Raw genomic sequence first — 17,352 nt, 5'->3', positions numbered from 1 at the left:
AATCGGAAATTCTTTGCACGGGTCACGACGTCGCAACGTGCGGGGCATCTCAGTTTCGGATAGGGACGACGACGACGAGGGGGGCATGATTCCCCAGGGGAAAAGACAACGGTGGAAGACGAAAAGGAGGACGACCCGCGTTTCGTCTCTTAAAATCTCGTGTTCTCGTGTGTAGGTTTAGCATCCTATGGAAAGACAACAACGGCTATATAACCAAATTGGACAGTGGCGAGGAAGAGAGAGGAGAAACATCGGGTGACGTGTGGGTGCAGGGTATCCGAGGCTTGGCATCATTTTCATGGGCTGTCACGGCGGCTATCTTTGCCTACTGTCTGCCACTTGGGGAGGACACGTTTCTCGATCGTGGTTCTTGACGAACAGAAACGAAAACGAAAGGTACATCGAAAACGAGGGGAGTCTCTTCCCTCTCTTGCTAATGAACAGTTTCTGCCCATCTTGGGCTCAACTTCAGCAAGCCCATTGAAGGGCCGCGAGATCCGGAAAGCGAAACACGACAAAGATGGTTCCTTTGTCGAACATATGCATATACGACGAGGTAAGGGAACAGAAGCGAGACACGGGCGGTACAGGATCTCCGTAACATATGCGGAATCCTACTCGGCGTCCCTTGTCACTGGACCTCAACATCGACAACGTTGCGCTCCACTTGAGCCTTCGGGATCGAGATGAGCAGCACCCCGTTCTTGAGCTCGGCCTTGACTTTGTCCCTCTCGCAGTCGTCCGGGAGCTGGAGCCGGGTGTAGTAGGAGCTGCCGTAGCTCCTGGCGGACCAGGGGCCGTCTCCTCCTCCGCTCGGTTCCCTGCGCTCCCCCCCATGGATGACGAGCTCGTCGTCTTCGACGGAGACCCTGACGTCCTCCTTGGAGAGCCCCGGCATGTCGAACCGCATCTTGATTTCGCGGTCGTCCTCGTAAATGTCCCACGGGGGGCGGATCTCCCATCCCCCGCTGCCGTTCGTGTCGTCCTCGAAGAGGCGGTCGATGGCGTCCAGCATCTGGCGCATCGTCCTCATCGGAGATAGATGATCCATCATCCCTGCCATCACATAAAATGTATCGGGAACCTCAACTGTCTCGTCACAAACATTAAAACACCATGTCAAGCATTCATCCTAGAGCTTATATCGATCGCACGACGGGGTGAGCCATGATGAATTCGATCCTACGTCATTCATTAGCATAAACCAAACGGATGAGCATTTAATCGTCCAGGTCCGATGTAGAAATATATCTAGAAATTACCATAGGGAGAGATGTCGACGGCCAAACGCTTGGGCCTCCTGTCAAGAGCAGTCCCTTGGTTATTCTGATTCACCTGCACGTCCGAAGACGTGTCCCTGTGTTCCCCAGCCTGCCCCGCCCTCGTGGCCACCACCCGCCGTGGCGGGTCGTAGCAGCGGCGACGACTCCTCGACGGAAGCCCGGCCGACAGCGGCTGTTTGGGAGCCCCGGCTTTGACCGACACGAAAGGTGAAGCGTACGACAATAACGACCCGGCCATCATTTCCAATGAAACTATGCTCTGTTAACGTCGAGTGTAATCCAAAGAGCGAGCTTTTGAATATGATTCTTCTGGGGATGGATTTGCGATTTGATCTTTTATCTGGAGAGAGACGTGCGAGGTCGACTAGCGTAATACGTGTGCAGGGGAAGAGTTCACAAAGTTCCAGGTTCCGACATCTGTCACCGCTCAAGATGCTGCTGTCGGCCGTTCCTTACATCATGCAAAATCTCGTCATCTTAAAGACACGCCTCAACACCCGCACCGTTCCAAACATCTTATTCGCGAACTTGGGTTAATGTACCCAGCACAACCTAGAAAAGCCCAAAACTGTGCAAAGAAGGAGGAGGACGAGGTTTTCTCGACAGTTGAAGAATTGATTTCTACTGTTCTCAAGGGCCACTGCGCTTTGGTGCCCTGTAAATGGCCAGTCCAGTCCGTAGCCTTTTCCTTTTCCTTCTGAATTTTCGGGCCAATAACACTAACAAACACGCCCTAACGAATAAAGCAAACAGCCCCAGAGGATCCAAGGCACTTTGACTAGTCTCCTTTCGCTAGTGGTGGGACAACCCCCTTTCTCTTCAACTTACATAAAGTTAAAGCTGTGTACTTTGAACTCTGGATGGAGTTGTTCTCTTTTAACTTTATCGAATAGAAATGAATTCGAGACTGCTCTCAGTACAAATAGCGATCTTACTTTTCCTAATAACATCGCGGCACCCTTTAGCATAAGGCTAGTGTAAAAGGTAAGTTAAGATGGCGTTCACCTATTCCAGACGATCTTGAAATGACTGACTACTTGACCTGATTTTACAGAAACATCTTAAACGGGAAAGGAAATGAGAGGACTCCCTCCCTCCCTCCCTCCCTCCCTCTCTCTCTCTCTCCTCATGTGGGTGCTTTCATCATTTTCGAGATTGCTCACCCCCTGTCATGAACTGTCTCAAGCGTGACTGATACAACTTTGCCGCAAAAAGAGCACCCCCCATTTCTTCTTTTCGACATCATATGAGCACTGCACTCTCACAGTGAGCCACATATATGGACGTTTCACATAATATCGGGCAGAGTCTGCTCCCCACATGAATCGACCAGAAGTGCCCCCTTCCATCGATTATAAACCCGCATCACTCTCGTCTCAGTTCTGTTCCTTTCCCTTCCCGCATTTAATGATCCCAGCTACGGACTAAGCCAGACCATGCTCGTATAGAAGAGATTCTTTCCCTTCGATGCGTGTCTGGGCTTCAGCTGAGCTTTGTCTAGTTGATGCGATATCAGCTTCTTGATTCATGGGGAAGACCGGTGGACGAAGCTTTTGGCTCAGTGCCTTGAAAGGGATTTGCAGGAGGAGAGAAGAGTTTCAGGAGGAAGACGAAGAAGACGAGGTAAATATCCATATACATCGATTTTCTCAGAGGGTCGACAAAGTGATGTTCTTCTCCTTTCTTTTTATGCTGATTTTTTTTTTTTTTTTTCGGTTTTGCAGGGGAGAGGGAAGAGAATGTGGACGCTCTTGAGGCCTACTAACCAAGAAGCTGCGACATCCCGACAATGCAGCCGCGAACGGACCATAAGCACGACAGCAACGAGGACTGTCGTCGAAGAAACCCATGCAGATGGTGTCGAAGTTGAAGTAGCAATGGCCACCACGGCGGCTGCTCAAGCGCCGGCCGCAACGGCAAAAGTGGCTCTTGAAGTCCCCCCGCAAATCAGTAGGCCTCGCACCGATGTTCAGAAAGAACACTGCGCCGCAATCGTCATTCAGACAAGCTTTAGAGGATACTTGGTAAGCAAGTGCTCAAATTCGACGTACGTACTTAAATTTTTCTTGAAACTTCTCATCGATCACACGTGGTAAAGCTGCCTTGATTGATAGTTAATTTCCCACCAACATGTGAATATTGATGAAGGTCGTTTTGTGTCGTGTAATCTTAGGCGAGGAGGGCGCTCCGGGCGCTTAGAGGATTGGTGAAGTTGCAGGCAATAGTCAGAGGCCGCAACGTGAGAAAGCGGGCGGAGATGACTCTCAAATGCATGCAGGCTTTGGTTCGAGTTCAAGCGCAGGTATGTGAGCAACGCAATAGGCTCTCAGCCTCGGATGCAGCGAGCACAAATTGCAGGTTTCCCGAATTCGGCAGCTTTTGGAGTTCTATTGACTCCCTCGACATCAAACTCGCTGTAAGATTACATCCCTTTCTCGATCGCTAGTAATGCATCCAGCATAAGTGATCTCTGTTGTTGAGTGTTGCTAGAGAAAGAGCGAAAAAATGACGAGAAGCAAAAGTCTGGGCACTTCATGTTCACGTTCTCTGTTTACCGGAGAATATTGTAGTCAAATTAGTTAATTAGAGTTCTTTCATGTGGTTCAAGCCTCTTCCTGAGGCTCCATTCTGAACAAGATGTAGTTATTACTATGACAAACCGGGTTTCATGCTTCAGACCACAACACTAGCGGATTAGCATTCACCGCATTAAGCAGCGGCATCAGTCGAGTCTATGTGAACCGGTCTGTCCATGTCGGCCATTGCCAATTTCAGTTTTTGATGAAACTCCGGATTTTCATTGCAGCCTAGAGATGGAAGAAGTGTTTCTTGCGATAGAAGTAACCACCGCCGACCGTACAAGTTGGCAGAGACCAAATCCATGTTGGAGAAGAGGAAGGAAGTCGCTTGGAAAAGCGAAAATGACCTAGCTTTTGCTTTCTCTCAGCAGGTTCAATTGGAAACTCCCTTTCTGCTTCTGCAATCATCCAACCTCACCCAACTTTGCTAGGCATCTAATTCCCCTTTCCACTTTTTGCATGATCTATTAGAAGATATGGAGTGATTGCAGCAAAGACCTGCTTGCTAGTGAGGAAGAACCAACCCTGGACACACCCCGGAGGCCTGATCAGAGGATAACGGGAAGCAGTCAAAGTAGAATCTCGCGTGACCAAGGAGAAGCCATAAAAATCATTGAAATCGATACACGCGGACACCATCCATCTTCCATTTCGTATCAATCTCCAATTAAGTCAAGACATCATGCCCAAATCATACAGTCTTCGAGCCCTAGCCTTATCGGATATCACCGGAACCGCCAGGAATCGCCTCAAGCACCAGGGTACGGTTCCAGTCCTAAACCTAGATTAAGTGGCTCGAGTGCTGGACTAAAGCCAAACTACATGGCTGCAACTGCATCCGCAAAATCAAGGTTACGGTCCCAGAGCGCTCCAAGGCAGAGGATTCCAACTCCATTGAGAGAAAGGACCAGATCGGCAAGAAAACGCCTGTCATTTCCCGTTCCCGATCCATTTGGCAAAATGGATGATGAATTTCATCATTGTCTGGAGAGCCCGAGCAATGAGGGAAGAGCTCTTGGAAACAACCGTTCCAGGAATGATCTCAGAAGCCTTTTGAGGTAAGAACTTAAGGATATGAGCAAGAAAAATGCTGATTTAGGAGAGTGACTGACCATCAGAATGCCACCTACCTCCGTATGTGCTAGTTTCTTTTCTGTATGTGGAAGTTCAATGCGAATGGTGTCATCATGAACCGAGTACCCAAAAGTTTGGATGTCAATCATAGTGCAATGATAAAGACACTGGCCTAATGTTTCGGATTAGCGCAGTCACGCTCCAACACAGTTTTCAATCGATGAAAAACATTCAGACTCGAGAAGGGAATGCCTCCATTATATAACGATAAAATACTCATAAGCTTATTTAATTGTTAGAAGACGACATTTACAACATGTATTCTGCACTTACGCAGCAACACCTACGAACAATGAGGAGCATCTCCGGTGAGCAAGAGGTGAAAAAAGAAGGAATCAGCATTTACATGCTCGTTGCGTGCTTTCAACTTAACAACCTGTCTTGCTTTGCAGCAATTCACAAATCATTTCACAAATTGCCCAAAGTAAATTGCAAAGCAAATTCATCAGGAATCGGCATTCACATACCCGTCGCGTGCTTTCAACTTAACAATCTGTCTTGATTTCCAGCAATTCACAAATCATTTTACAACTTTTGCCCAAAGTAAATTGCAAAGCAAATTCATCAGGAACACAGTCAAGTAACAGCTCACGCACAAAGATGACTAGAAAAGTCTGCCTCCTCAATCAGACGATGCCAATTTGTTGGGATTGAACCACTTAAGAGTGATTTCTGACCTCACCATGGAACTTGAGGGGGTCGGACTGCTACCGCCACTACTATCAGACAAAGAAGCCAGTGTTCTATGCAAGACCCCTGAAGGAGAAGAAACTGTAGTCGTCAAAACACTACCAGGATCTTCATTACCTACGCCAGGAGATGGAGGACTAGAAAGGGTCGCATTTATACCAGGTCCGAGCACTTCGGCCAATGGTCCTCCAGGCGTTGAAGAAATCCATGAATTCGAACCAAGCCAAGTGGCATGAGAGTGGCTCTTGCTTGGATTCCGATAAGAATCCAAGACACTGAAGCCCAAATGCGCTCGGCCCATTTCGTCTTGGATTGAATTATTGCCACCCACGGACAGAGTGAGTGAGGAAAGAGAGATATTTTCATCTGACGAAACAGAGCAGCGGCTATTGTTGCCAGCTGATACCGAACTGGACCAGGCATCAATGAATCCCTTGGGATTCTCAATCTTGGGCTTGTCGAGGGGAAGCGAATTTGAGTTGAGGAAATATTGGTTTTTGCCGAAATGATGGATTTCACCGGAAGGATAACCTGTGGAAAAACCTAGGTTCAGGGGTTCTTCTTTCACTAGAAAAGGATTGAAATTGTCGAGTGAGCTCTCAGCAGTTGATCCTATTTTGCCATGCATCGTACTTGGCCATTGTTGTTGATCCAGCATTGGAACTGGAGAAGATTCTCCTATCATGAGCCAGTCCGTGTTCCTTGGAAATGGATTATGCAGAAACAAGTCAAATATCCATGTAGTCTAACATTTAGCCACTAAAGATTCTTATATAAGCTTCTCCGTGACTTCATCATGTTCCGCACGGAAGCAAGTGCATGTATAATATCTAAAACTGACTTTTCCTTAATCCTAAAGGCATCTTGATGTACAAGCAATCAAACAAACGCACTTCTGGTTGCTTTGCAGAAGACTAAAACAATCGATATACGAGCATAGAATAGTAGCTACTCAAGTTGTAGGTTTTGGGTTTGATTTTTCACTCACCTAGCTTCCTTGAGCGGAGATTCGAGAGAGTGAGAACTCTGACTGGGCTTTTGAAGAAACAAAGAAGGGTCCTCTGTTTTCGGAAGAGGACTGGGTTGATGAAGAAGGCGGGTCTTCTTGGAAACGGAGGGATGGAGTTCCACAGGCTTTCTTGAACGAGGACGGCCTCTGTGCAAGTGACGCTCGCAGTACTTCTGATCAGGAGCCACTTCTCTCGAGCACCTCCACTTCTTACCGTCCGTTCTCTTGCACCTCCCTGGCTCCGGATCTCCATTGCTTGAGTATCTTAGACCATAGCCATTCCCAACTGCCACCGCCACCACAAGAAGAACACACTACATTAGGCTTCACGCACACGCAGATTTGACTGAAAACCCAACTTAAACCAACCATGAAGCAGTTATGCCTCAGCAAGTACAAGCTTACGGCAGATACAGATTAAGTTTCTCTTAGCTGAGTAGAAATAACATGCATTAAATCAAATAGATGAAGAGGCTGATGTAGTAGACCCCAATGAGAATGGTTCTGCTAGAGGCAGGGAGTACAGAAGAAACTTTAAAGGGGAAAGAACAGGTAGATACTGAAGCCATTAAAAGAGCGGTGACCACTGACCAATAGCTGCCTGCGAAAGAATCCGGAAAAGCTAAGGAAAGGAACATAGATTCAAGCTTTTCCACTGAGATTCATAAAGAAGTTATCAGCAGACTCTGTCTATTTCATCAGATACAGAAAACAAGAGTATCACTGAAGCAAGAGGAATGGAAGAGACATCAAGGATTCAACAAGCGCATATAATAAACCAATATAAATGTTGCTTCTGCTGGTAAACTAGAGAAGCGCAAAACCCATCAAATCAAACAAACGGAGCAAAAAAGACAAGAAAAAAGTAAAAAAGAACAGATTCTGAAGCAAGGCGTATAATTTGCATGTCAGAGCAGAGAGAGAGAGAGAGAGAGACGAAGCATTACAGGGATAACGAGAGAGACCGTCCCTGGGCGTTAAGATGGGGATGAGAAGCTCAGCAGGTACTGGAACGGAAGCCATCATGTACTTGTAAATCATAGCTTGCCTCTCAAGCTCCTTCCACTGTGCATGTGTAAAGGGATATGCCAACATCGCTCCTGCAAAAAAAAAAAAAAAAAAAAGAGCCCACAGGATGAGAGAGAGAGAGAGCTGCTTCCTCAGTGACTGTCACAATAACCCATCAGGTTTCTCAGTGGTTCATGACTCAAAAATGCGATCTTTAACCACAGCAACACCAAAAACAGGGTGAGTGGAGCGACTTCCAAAGGTGAAAGGCTATAATACCAGGGGATTTGAAGGCAGTGTGAACAGTAGAAGCCATGTCATAAGGCTGCACACTTCTCACAAATCCACCTCCAAGTCCACCATTATCGCCACGAGCACCACCAGAGACATCAGAAGGAATTAGAAAAACATTGGGAAACGCACCGCCGGCGGGACCGCCGCCGCCGCCGTGATGATTCTCGTGATGGACCATCATCGTCTCAAAAAAAAAAAAAGAGGGTCTGTCTCAGCTCGGTCACTGCTTCAAATCAGTCCCAGGAACATTGCCATTTCCATCTCCACCCATAAAGATTCAAACTTTACCGAAATAGCAGATCCCCAGGTCGTTCTTTAAGCAAACAAGGAAAGAAAAACACCAAGACTCTCCGTTTCAGACAGGCCTAACGTGTCTCTGGCAAAGAAAGAAAGAGAGGGAGGGAGAGAGATCTCAAGAGGGGCTCTCGCAGGAGATAACTGAGAGGACCCATGTCTTATATCGCAGATATTTCATCATCCTTTTCACTTTTTAAAAAGGTGGGAACGATAATAATAGCGCGATAATGTGGTGGTTTCGGAATCAGGTCGAGAAGGAGGAGGAGGAGGAAATGGGCTGCCGCCATTCTCGGCCTCTGCTTTGCCTCCATGCTTCCAACATTCGCACCACACTAGAAGACAAAGTAGGGAGAAAGATACTAATCTCCCTCTCTCTCTATCTCTCTCTCTCTCTCTTCATTATTGTCGCGTCTATCGTTTTCTGCATGTAATGCTCTCACCACCTCCGTACCCAACCATTTCCTTCCCTCCCCCACCAGACACACACACACACACACCCCCCGAACCGCCACCATATACAACTTTTCCATTTTGCTTTTTTTCTGCCCGGTCCGAAATCTGAGCCACCCGCTTTCTCAAACGGGGGCATCTCTCGCCCCGAAATCAAATTAGCTCGGAAAACGCCCTCGCCGACCGCCGCCCGCATCTGCCGAGGTAAAGATCGGCCGATATCTGGGGCAATCGCGAAGCGTTTTCGAAACGTCCCGTGCTGGAGACTTCCATGAGGCCGCGGCGGTGCTTTCTTTAGAAGAGACAACGGGGGACAGAGCGGATCGGGGAAGAGATCGAACGAGAAAGAACCGGCTTTTGCAGGGGACGGACCGGGCCGCGGGAGGTGTCAAAAAAAAAAAAAAACAACCTTGGCTTTTCGAGCGAACGGGGGACCAGCGGCCGCGGGCCCCGCGTGCTGACGTGGGCGGAAGCTTTAAAGAGTCCCCCACCCCTCCCACCCCCACTTGGACCAGGACGAAGCCGTGCGTCCCCGCTCCTCACGCTCGTTCCCCGCGTGCGGGACACGCGGGGATGGGGCGAAGGGAGCTTTTCACTGAAGGAGCTGCGATTGGGCGGTGCGGTGCGCGCGCGGCGGTCGAGCGAGCTGACACGGAAGTGGACTTTCTTTCTGGGGGATGACAAAAGAGAACGAGCCAGTTTGGTGCCTACTTTCAAACACTGGGATCGGCCGACCCCCCTCCAAAAATTTACAATAAAGAAGAAAAAAATTGATGATTTAAATCGTGAAAGATTTTAAATTAATGTACTTATGATAAATTTACTCTAGACCTAAGCAGTCCTTAAAAGGCTCACGGAAGAAACGAGCAGGAAAACCTTCCTAGGATGAAAGACCCTACGCTGTCCTCATATTCCCTCTCTGGGGAAGACAAAGATAGACATGGAATTAGAGGCCTCACGGTGGTAATGGTAGACATCACGTCAGGACTTCGATTTTAGCTATTACCAAGTAGGCAGGTATAATAGCCTCCCATGCCTGAAGTGAGTGGGGGTGGATTAAATGCCCACAACTGAATTGACACGCCTTACAGCACTGTTCTTAACCACAAGTTAACTTAGTTCACCCAATTGAGGATAATATCGTCTAAATACTAAAGTATAATACCTTGGAAAACCCTAAACTGATATGTCTGTGATAAATTTACCTAAAATTATTTTTTGACCACCAAAAAGCCCAAATCAGTATATCTTTGACAAATTTATCCCAAACGGGTATACTTATGACAAATTTACCCTCTATTAGTTTTCATTAAATTTTACCGTTAAATTATTAAGTTAAATAACACATGACAGTTAACTGATATACCAATTGGGGATTTTACTCTCCGTTTATTACGGTTTACAAATTTTATGATTTTTTGTGGTATTAATCCAATTTAACAGAAGGTACAAATATACCGGTTTGGAGTTTTTTGCTGTCAAATAAATTAGTTTGGAATAAATTTATCATAAATATATTAGTTTATAGTTTTTTTATGATCAATCGGGGTAAATTGTCACATGTGTATTCGTTTGAAATTTTTTATGGTTAAAAAAATAGTTTTTGATAAATTTATCACACACATACCAATTTGAGTTTTTTCAATGTATTAACCCAATACCAAAAACTTCAAATTGATACACTTATAAGAAATTTATCCCAAAAATAATTTTTTAAACAGAAACAGATTCCAAATTCCCAACTGTTTCGATGGGCTGAATGGTTCTCGAAATACTCCTTTGAAACTAAGCATATTCCTGGAAAGAAGAATGTACTTGCGATTTCTTATCAAGGCCAAAGGCACCAGTAGAGATCAATATGTACATCAAGAGACCCGCTTTCCATATGCTTAATCATGGAGTGAAATACAAAATTGAGAACATCAAAGATTCACAAAGCTGGAAATACCCCCAAGAGATTATTCAACAAATCCAGAATGACAGTCTTGCTGAGAACCTGGAGAACCTCATGTGGCAAAACCACACAGACCTATTCAGATTCAACGGAGGTTCAATTCTTTATCATTTTTGGTTAAATATGAATTATCCATTCATTCATCCGCTTGTCTGGAAGGAAGATGATTTCCCTGAACACTCAAAACGTTATTGTGATACTTAACCAATAAGTACCTAATAGCTTTTGAAATTCCAACCGAGAAGATTCATTGCCAACCTCACAAAGGATATTCTGCTCGGAAGAAACATCGAAAAAAAATGTGATAGAAATCTTTTAGATTTTCTAAACTGGTTCTATCATCCTACATGTTGGAAACAAGACTTGGAAAAAGAAGTGAGATCCATGACGCCGAATCCTGAAGTCCACACCATCCTGTTTTTCCGACGTCCATTGAACTTTTGTAGAAATAATGGTAGTATTCTCGATGCACCACTAGAAATAGGAACCACATCCTATAAACCTAACTTGAACAGCCGAGAAGCCCGGATTTACAAATCTTATCCTAGATCTGTTCGACTTTGTGAACATGAATATCGAGAACTCTAGAGAATCCTATGCCAAGAAAACAAAACCATTCCCGAAAATGTTTGGAATAATGTACCCACTACGTGGGATCATTATGACATAGCACCAGAAGCTAAGGAAGCACTCAGACAATACAGACAAGCCACATCGTCCCAAGAGCTTGAGATGACAAGCGAAGATGACATTGTCCAATCCACCCAGGACCCCTATGCACGCTTTGGAGGACCACTGTCCCAGGATCCCTACAAACAATTCAAAAGCATGGACACATCTTTCTATGCACAGCCATCTAACTGGCCTCAGCCAAGAATTCCTGACCCTCATGAAAATGAAAATACAAACTGGGTTGAAGAAGAGGCATCACATTGGGCTCATGAAGAAGCATCCTCATCACGAAGGCTGAATCAAATCCTCTCACCTGAAGACCTTGAAGCCCTTAAACATAAATACGAGGCACATCTCCTAGAAGACAGCCCGGATGACTCAGTTTGTAGCTACAATGCTCGTGACGGACGAGACCGTTGAGTCCGTACATTTTTACTGTAGCAAAGTCACTGTTCACTTTTACTATAGCACTAGGTTAGGGAAAGTACTGTTCACAGTACAGTTACTGTTCATAGTGTACGAATAATTCCCTCCCGAAAGTTTTCGATGCCTCTGTTTGTATCTGGACCCGTGAGCTAGGTCCTTGTGTGTGTCCTTGTGACCTCTTATTGCCTATATAAGGCAAGGAGAGTGTATTGTTCTGGGCAGAGTCCCCTGAAGTAAAGTGTGTGCTTTGTGAAAATCTCTCCATGGCTTTATAATTTCCTCTTCTTCTCCAACCTGGTAGGATCCTTCAAGAAATGCAGCTTGGGTAGGTTGGAAACGTTTCAATCCTGGCATCTCTGAGTGTCTCTAGGCTCTGAACTAAAGGACGAGTGGTTTTCTGCTAAAATGTTGTCCCTGAAGGGCTTGAACGGGGTTGTTTGCCTATTGTGGGATGCATATCTGCAGGAAATTTACTCCCATTCCCTGGTTCTAAGTCTAGGTCCATTCATGGTTCCAAAACAGGATTCTGTATCCCGAATCTACACTTCCAATGGAAAGTTCTATCTTTTGGCCTAAAGGTAGCACCATCCCTCTTTCAAAAGGTCATGTGCCATATCTTCCAACCGATCTACATTGACGATATTCTGCTCTACAGTCCTGATGAGCAATCACACTGTCAACTCCTTGAGCAGTTTGCGAAAATTGTGAAAAGTATGGTATTATGCTTTCTCAAAGGAAGATGAATATTGCCTAGACGAAATCGAATTTCTTGGTATGCACCTTAACAAAGGTACATACTATCCAGGGCCACATATCGCTCAAGAATTATTAAAGTTTCCTCAAGACAACTTCACAACAAAGCAAGTTCAGCAATTCCTTGGGATAATTAATTATCTCAGGGTTTTTGTCCCAAACATTGCAAAGCTTCTGATTCATTTGCAATCCATGCCGAAGAAGAATTCCCCACCTTGGGGAAAAGCTCGGACAAAGTGTCGGCGAACTTAAGGAGATTATGCGGAATCTCCCACCGTTACAAATACCATCAACAGGCAAAAGGATTCTCCAAACGCGCCAGGTGACGAATGCTGGCAGCTATTCTTTTTGAAGAAATTGATGGTAAGAGACTCCTCCGTGCTCATAAAAGTGGAAAGTTTTCCCAAGCTGAAATGCATTGCCATTCCACTTTCAAATAAATCTTAGCAGTCAAAAATAGAATCAAAAAGTTTGAGTTTCATCTCATCGGCCACCACTTCCTGGTGGAATTAGACATGGCATTTTTCCCTCAGATGACCAAGTTTAAGTTTTTGTCAAATTAAATTAATACTATAAACTAGTACACATAGAACAAATAAACGATAAAACCTTAAATCGGTACATCCATCAATTATCACGTGTTATTAAATCGGCAATAAAAACCAAAGAAAAGTAAGTTCATCATAAATATATTGGTTTGAGATTTTTTAAGGTTAAAAAATTAGTTTAGGTCATAGGTAGTATGGTTTTTTTTTTTTACTATATTAACCCAAAAATTAAATGGAATTTGAGCATTTTCTCTTGTCTTAAATATTTATTAATCTCATATTGCATGGAACAGCATAATTTTCAAAATATTGATTACACAAAATAAGATAACTAACGATTTTAGTAACACATATAATGAGCATCGGTGGATTGTGTTAACAAGTGATTTGGAAATGTTTATCGCTAACAAAGAAATCCTGCACTTTTAAAAATCTAAATATCAATTATTTTGAAAAATTAAGTTATAGTGAATTAATATAATTTGATAATGTTTCAAATCATTCGTTGCTACTGCGAGTAGCAAATTGTGTTCGTTTCGTATCAGCAATACGAGAATCCTATAAAATACGTCAATCCAAACACAAGACAATTAGCTAATTGCATTGATCCACTTGAAATAAACGCAACTTGAAAATTATCAAGTTTGCATGACATGATATGCATACATGTGATCAACACAATTGATTGACGGGTCTAACACAATACCAAATTAGCCCATTGACACAAATTTGACGCAAAGATCTCCAAGTTTTCCATAAATTTTTCAATAATACGTCAACAAAACACTGTCCAATTAGACAACATGTTCATAATCGATAAAAAGATCAATTGAAAATTTTAATAGTGATTAACATGGAATGAATGGTCTTTTAACTAATTGCATCTAAAAAGATCGTATACAGGTCGTGTCAATACTAACCCGTTTATCTATGCGAGTTATACAGGTTTGACATGAACACAAGACGATTATTACTCGTGTGTCAAGGGTCGACGCGAAATCAACCAGAACGCGATCAGCCACGGCCCTAGCCCCGCTAATTTTGTCTCGCGTTCGTGTTGGGTTAAAAAACTTTCACCCCTCCTCGGTATCATAACCCAAATTCAATGTGTACTTTACCTATTTATTCAGTAGGCCTTGTTATAAAACTCTCTGAAAGGACAAATAATAATAACAGATGCGATATTTAATTTGAGAGGGTGGTGGGCCTCTTTAAGACCGAACTCATTGGGCGGTATTACGGCCATTTATTATGATGCACCATATTCCTTTTCTTTTGTCGGACATGCATGTTGGCACGTTGCGATCCGGACGAAGGACACTAATGGCCTCAAAAGAAGGAACAAGATGAATCCACGAACCTTTTACAATAACAAGACTAATAGTAATAATAATAATAATAATAATAATAACAACGACAGTAATATTGATCTTTAGGTCACTTAAATACTAATTAAGGAAATTTTTGCAGTCCTTAATATGTAAATACGCCTTCAATCATGCACAATCAGTGCTTTAAAATTTCATTTATTCCAAAAGGCGTATGCTTAATAAATACTCGCGCTAACAAAATCCTTAGTATAATTAAATCTTATTTGTTCAAATCTCACAAATTATAAGCTATTCGTTCAAATCTAGTCGACCATGTGTAAACTGTCTTAGGTAATAGTCACTCTCACACGTGGGTCAAGGCAAATCTCAATCATTTCATTAGACTTATAGATTGTTCAATGATCTTACGGATGACGGAAATTTTTGTGCTCCTGCTCATGCTCCTGCTCCTGCTCGTGGTCCTAGGGAATAAAATAATGATTGCACCTCGAGATACTTGTTAAACATGCTTAACTTGTAATAGCTTACTCTTTTCGGAACAATTATCGCTCGTGAGAACTAGAACGTTCAATGCATCCAACGCTGCATTCTTTCCTAATTGGATGCTGAACGAGAGCTCTTAAAACTCACGTTAATAAAATCTTCCTTGTATTAGGTTTATAAGTTATATCATATACTAATAAAATAGGAAAAAAATGTTTAAAAGAGAACACTTGAAAAGTATCTCAAGAAATTTTGATTAGGGATGGGGAAAGTAAAAACTTATTTGGCAACAATTATGTTCCTTTGAATAATTTATTCTCGGAAATAGTATTGGTTGATTCTGTTTCCTAAACAAATGTATGACCATTCGATGGCATTTAGTAACTAAAAAACTTCTATTTTTTTGTGTAAAAATGCATTTGTTATGATACTCATTTTTTTTTTTTGTGATTTAAAATTCTTTTAATTTTTAGATTTTTTTTCCTTCTCTTCTTCTTCATTCTCTAACCAGTCGCCCGACCAACCAATCAAATGAGAGTCAGCGACCTTGCTAGCCTAAGAGGTAGGGGTGATTGGTTTCTTATTCGATTCCCAATTTTTGGGACTAGGGACTAGACTGGACGATTTGAGGATTGGGAATTGAACCAAACCATTAAGTCGGGTTTGGTCTGGTTCCATGGAACGAATCATCTAGTAGAAAAAATACAATAATTATTACTATTTTTAGGTTTATTTTTATTTTAAAGAAATTTTAAAGTATATTTTATAATATATAAAAAAAAGAGTCAATTTGGTCCAGTCCAATTCCCTCTCAAAACTGGGAATCAAACCGACAAGCACCGATTCCATTTTTATGGAATCTAGAACTGGATCAATCCTTGTAGGAACCAGGCCAAACTTGCTTGGTCCAATCCGGTCTGGTGATTCCTAATTTAGGCGGTTCGACATGCTCACCTCTATTAGGGGAGCACTTGGATCTAGCAAGGTCGTCGGCTAGATGAGGAAGAGTAAGAAAAAAAAAAGAAAATTGCTTGATTATTGAATTATTCCCGAGAACAAAAAAGTAACTTTTTTTACTTAATCCTATTTCAAATATACCGACCAAAAAAAAAAATCCTGTTTTGAATATATTCTCATAAATAAATATTTTCAAGGAGAAATAAAAAAAAAATAGCCACCTTATCAAACGGATTTTTTTTTTGGGAGAATAAAAGAATATAAATAACAATAATTGATCAGTTGTCAAATATGTCATGAAACATGAGTATAATTGGACACAGTAGCCTACTGATAAATGGGGTACTTTTTATGAAACATAAATCCGAGCCGTATCGCGAGCGAGTTTTGGTCTGATCTGTGCTCGAGACATTTGCTAATTCACGTAAAATTTATTCCAATATTAAAAATAATAAGTTGTGGTGGCACTGGCCACTTCTCCGTACCCTTTTATTTATCACAGAAAAAGAATAAAACAAACGAGATTTATGCAGGCATCGGGGGAGACAGCTGGAAATGAGGAATCCCTTTGCTGTACACTTTTTCCGTTTCTTCCTTGTCATTATCTCCTTTTGGAGAAATACTTGCTCGTGCGCTCGTGCTCATATCGTACTCTTCCCCTCTACCTTTGGATTGGATCTGTCGTGATCCGACGGCCAGCAGAGAGCCCAACAACATCTTGGTCCTGGGAGACTCTTTTCTTTTGTTTTTTCCCGTGGAAAGTCTATACAAATAGTCCCTTAAATTTGGTGAAGTGTATAATGTCATCTATAAAATTTTAATTTATTTAATGTGGTTCCTGAAAGGTTTGTCAATGTTCAACGTAGCTCTTTAGATTTGCTCAAACAACAACAAATTCTACGTTGTTTAATGACGTTGATTATTATATGTTGGATTGGATAATTAAGATGTCGATCCTTTTATCCATCTACTTTAGAAAATGAAAAAAATTATAATGTTGACACGTCAATTGCTGTCTAATGATGTGAATTATTAGATCTTGATTTGAGATGAATAAATTAATTGGATAATTCGTACGTAACTGTTTTAGTCGTTCACTAGTCAAACTTAACGGATTGGAAAATACAGCAGTATATTTTGTTAACTCAAATTAACAAAAGGTCGACATTGACCATCTTCATATAATTTAAGGATTATAGAATATCTACTAGTAATTCAAATACCTCATTGAGTAACTTAAAAGTCTAACAATGACATTATGCATGAGACCAAAATTCATGAATTATTTATGTCATTTTCCTTTTTATTATCAAAGTGGTTTTGATGTATCCTGTCCATTAAAATATTACTGAGGAGAAAGAAAGAACTTTAAAAATATAAGCAACTAAAACTGGCCAGACATGTTTATTTCTAAATTTAATCAATGAACAGGTCAGAGTGGAATGTCGAGTTTAAAAACCTTCCTTATTGCCTACCAATGATTA

At 42.5% G+C, this 17,352-nt stretch overlaps 3 protein-coding genes across 6 annotated transcripts; 1 reads left to right on the top strand and 2 right to left on the bottom strand.

Annotated features, from left to right (window-relative positions):
* Window positions 1–401: 401 nt before the first annotated feature.
* Window positions 402–1,945, bottom strand: LOC104437376 (small heat shock protein, chloroplastic). The gene is made up of 2 exons (XM_010050320.3): window positions 1,263–1,945; window positions 402–1,056 (listed from the first exon to the last, which is right to left on the bottom strand). Exons 1-2 carry the CDS (start codon window positions 1,522–1,524, stop codon window positions 632–634), a joined length of 687 nt encoding a protein of 228 aa, XP_010048622.1. The 5' UTR covers window positions 1,525–1,945; the 3' UTR covers window positions 402–631.
* A 515-nt stretch (window positions 1,946–2,460) lies between these two features.
* On the top strand, window positions 2,461–4,924 carry LOC104455778 (protein IQ-DOMAIN 14). The gene is made up of 5 exons (XM_010070511.3): window positions 2,461–2,906; window positions 3,008–3,307; window positions 3,457–3,699; window positions 4,090–4,233; window positions 4,334–4,924. The coding sequence occupies exons 1-5, from the start codon at window positions 2,811–2,813 to the stop codon at window positions 4,922–4,924; spliced, it is 1,374 nt and encodes a 457-aa protein (XP_010068813.2). The 5' UTR covers window positions 2,461–2,810.
* A 513-nt stretch (window positions 4,925–5,437) lies between these two features.
* Window positions 5,438–8,744, bottom strand: LOC104437386 (growth-regulating factor 7). Of its 4 annotated transcripts, none has more exons than XM_039308032.1 (5): window positions 7,983–8,744; window positions 7,643–7,795; window positions 6,675–6,981; window positions 6,320–6,387; window positions 5,438–6,217 (listed from the first exon to the last, which is right to left on the bottom strand). In XM_039308032.1, the coding sequence occupies exons 1-5, from the start codon at window positions 8,176–8,178 to the stop codon at window positions 5,619–5,621; spliced, it is 1,323 nt and encodes a 440-aa protein (XP_039163966.1). In that variant the 5' UTR covers window positions 8,179–8,744; the 3' UTR covers window positions 5,438–5,618. The 4 variants fall into 4 exon arrangements, with proteins under 4 accessions (XP_039163966.1, XP_039163964.1, XP_039163969.1 ...); XM_039308030.1 differs by having other exon boundaries at window positions 5,438–5,752; window positions 5,846–6,387; window positions 7,983–8,742; XM_039308035.1 differs by having other exon boundaries at window positions 5,438–6,387; window positions 8,127–8,739.
* Window positions 8,745–17,352: the final 8,608 nt, after the last annotated feature.

This window comes from Eucalyptus grandis, chromosome 1 (assembly GCF_016545825.1).
Source record: "Eucalyptus grandis isolate ANBG69807.140 chromosome 1, ASM1654582v1, whole genome shotgun sequence".
NCBI lineage: Eukaryota > Viridiplantae > Streptophyta > Magnoliopsida > Myrtales > Myrtaceae > Eucalyptus > Eucalyptus grandis.
Note: the sequence above shows the minus strand (reverse complement) of the source record. Positions and strands in the feature narration are given on the sequence as shown.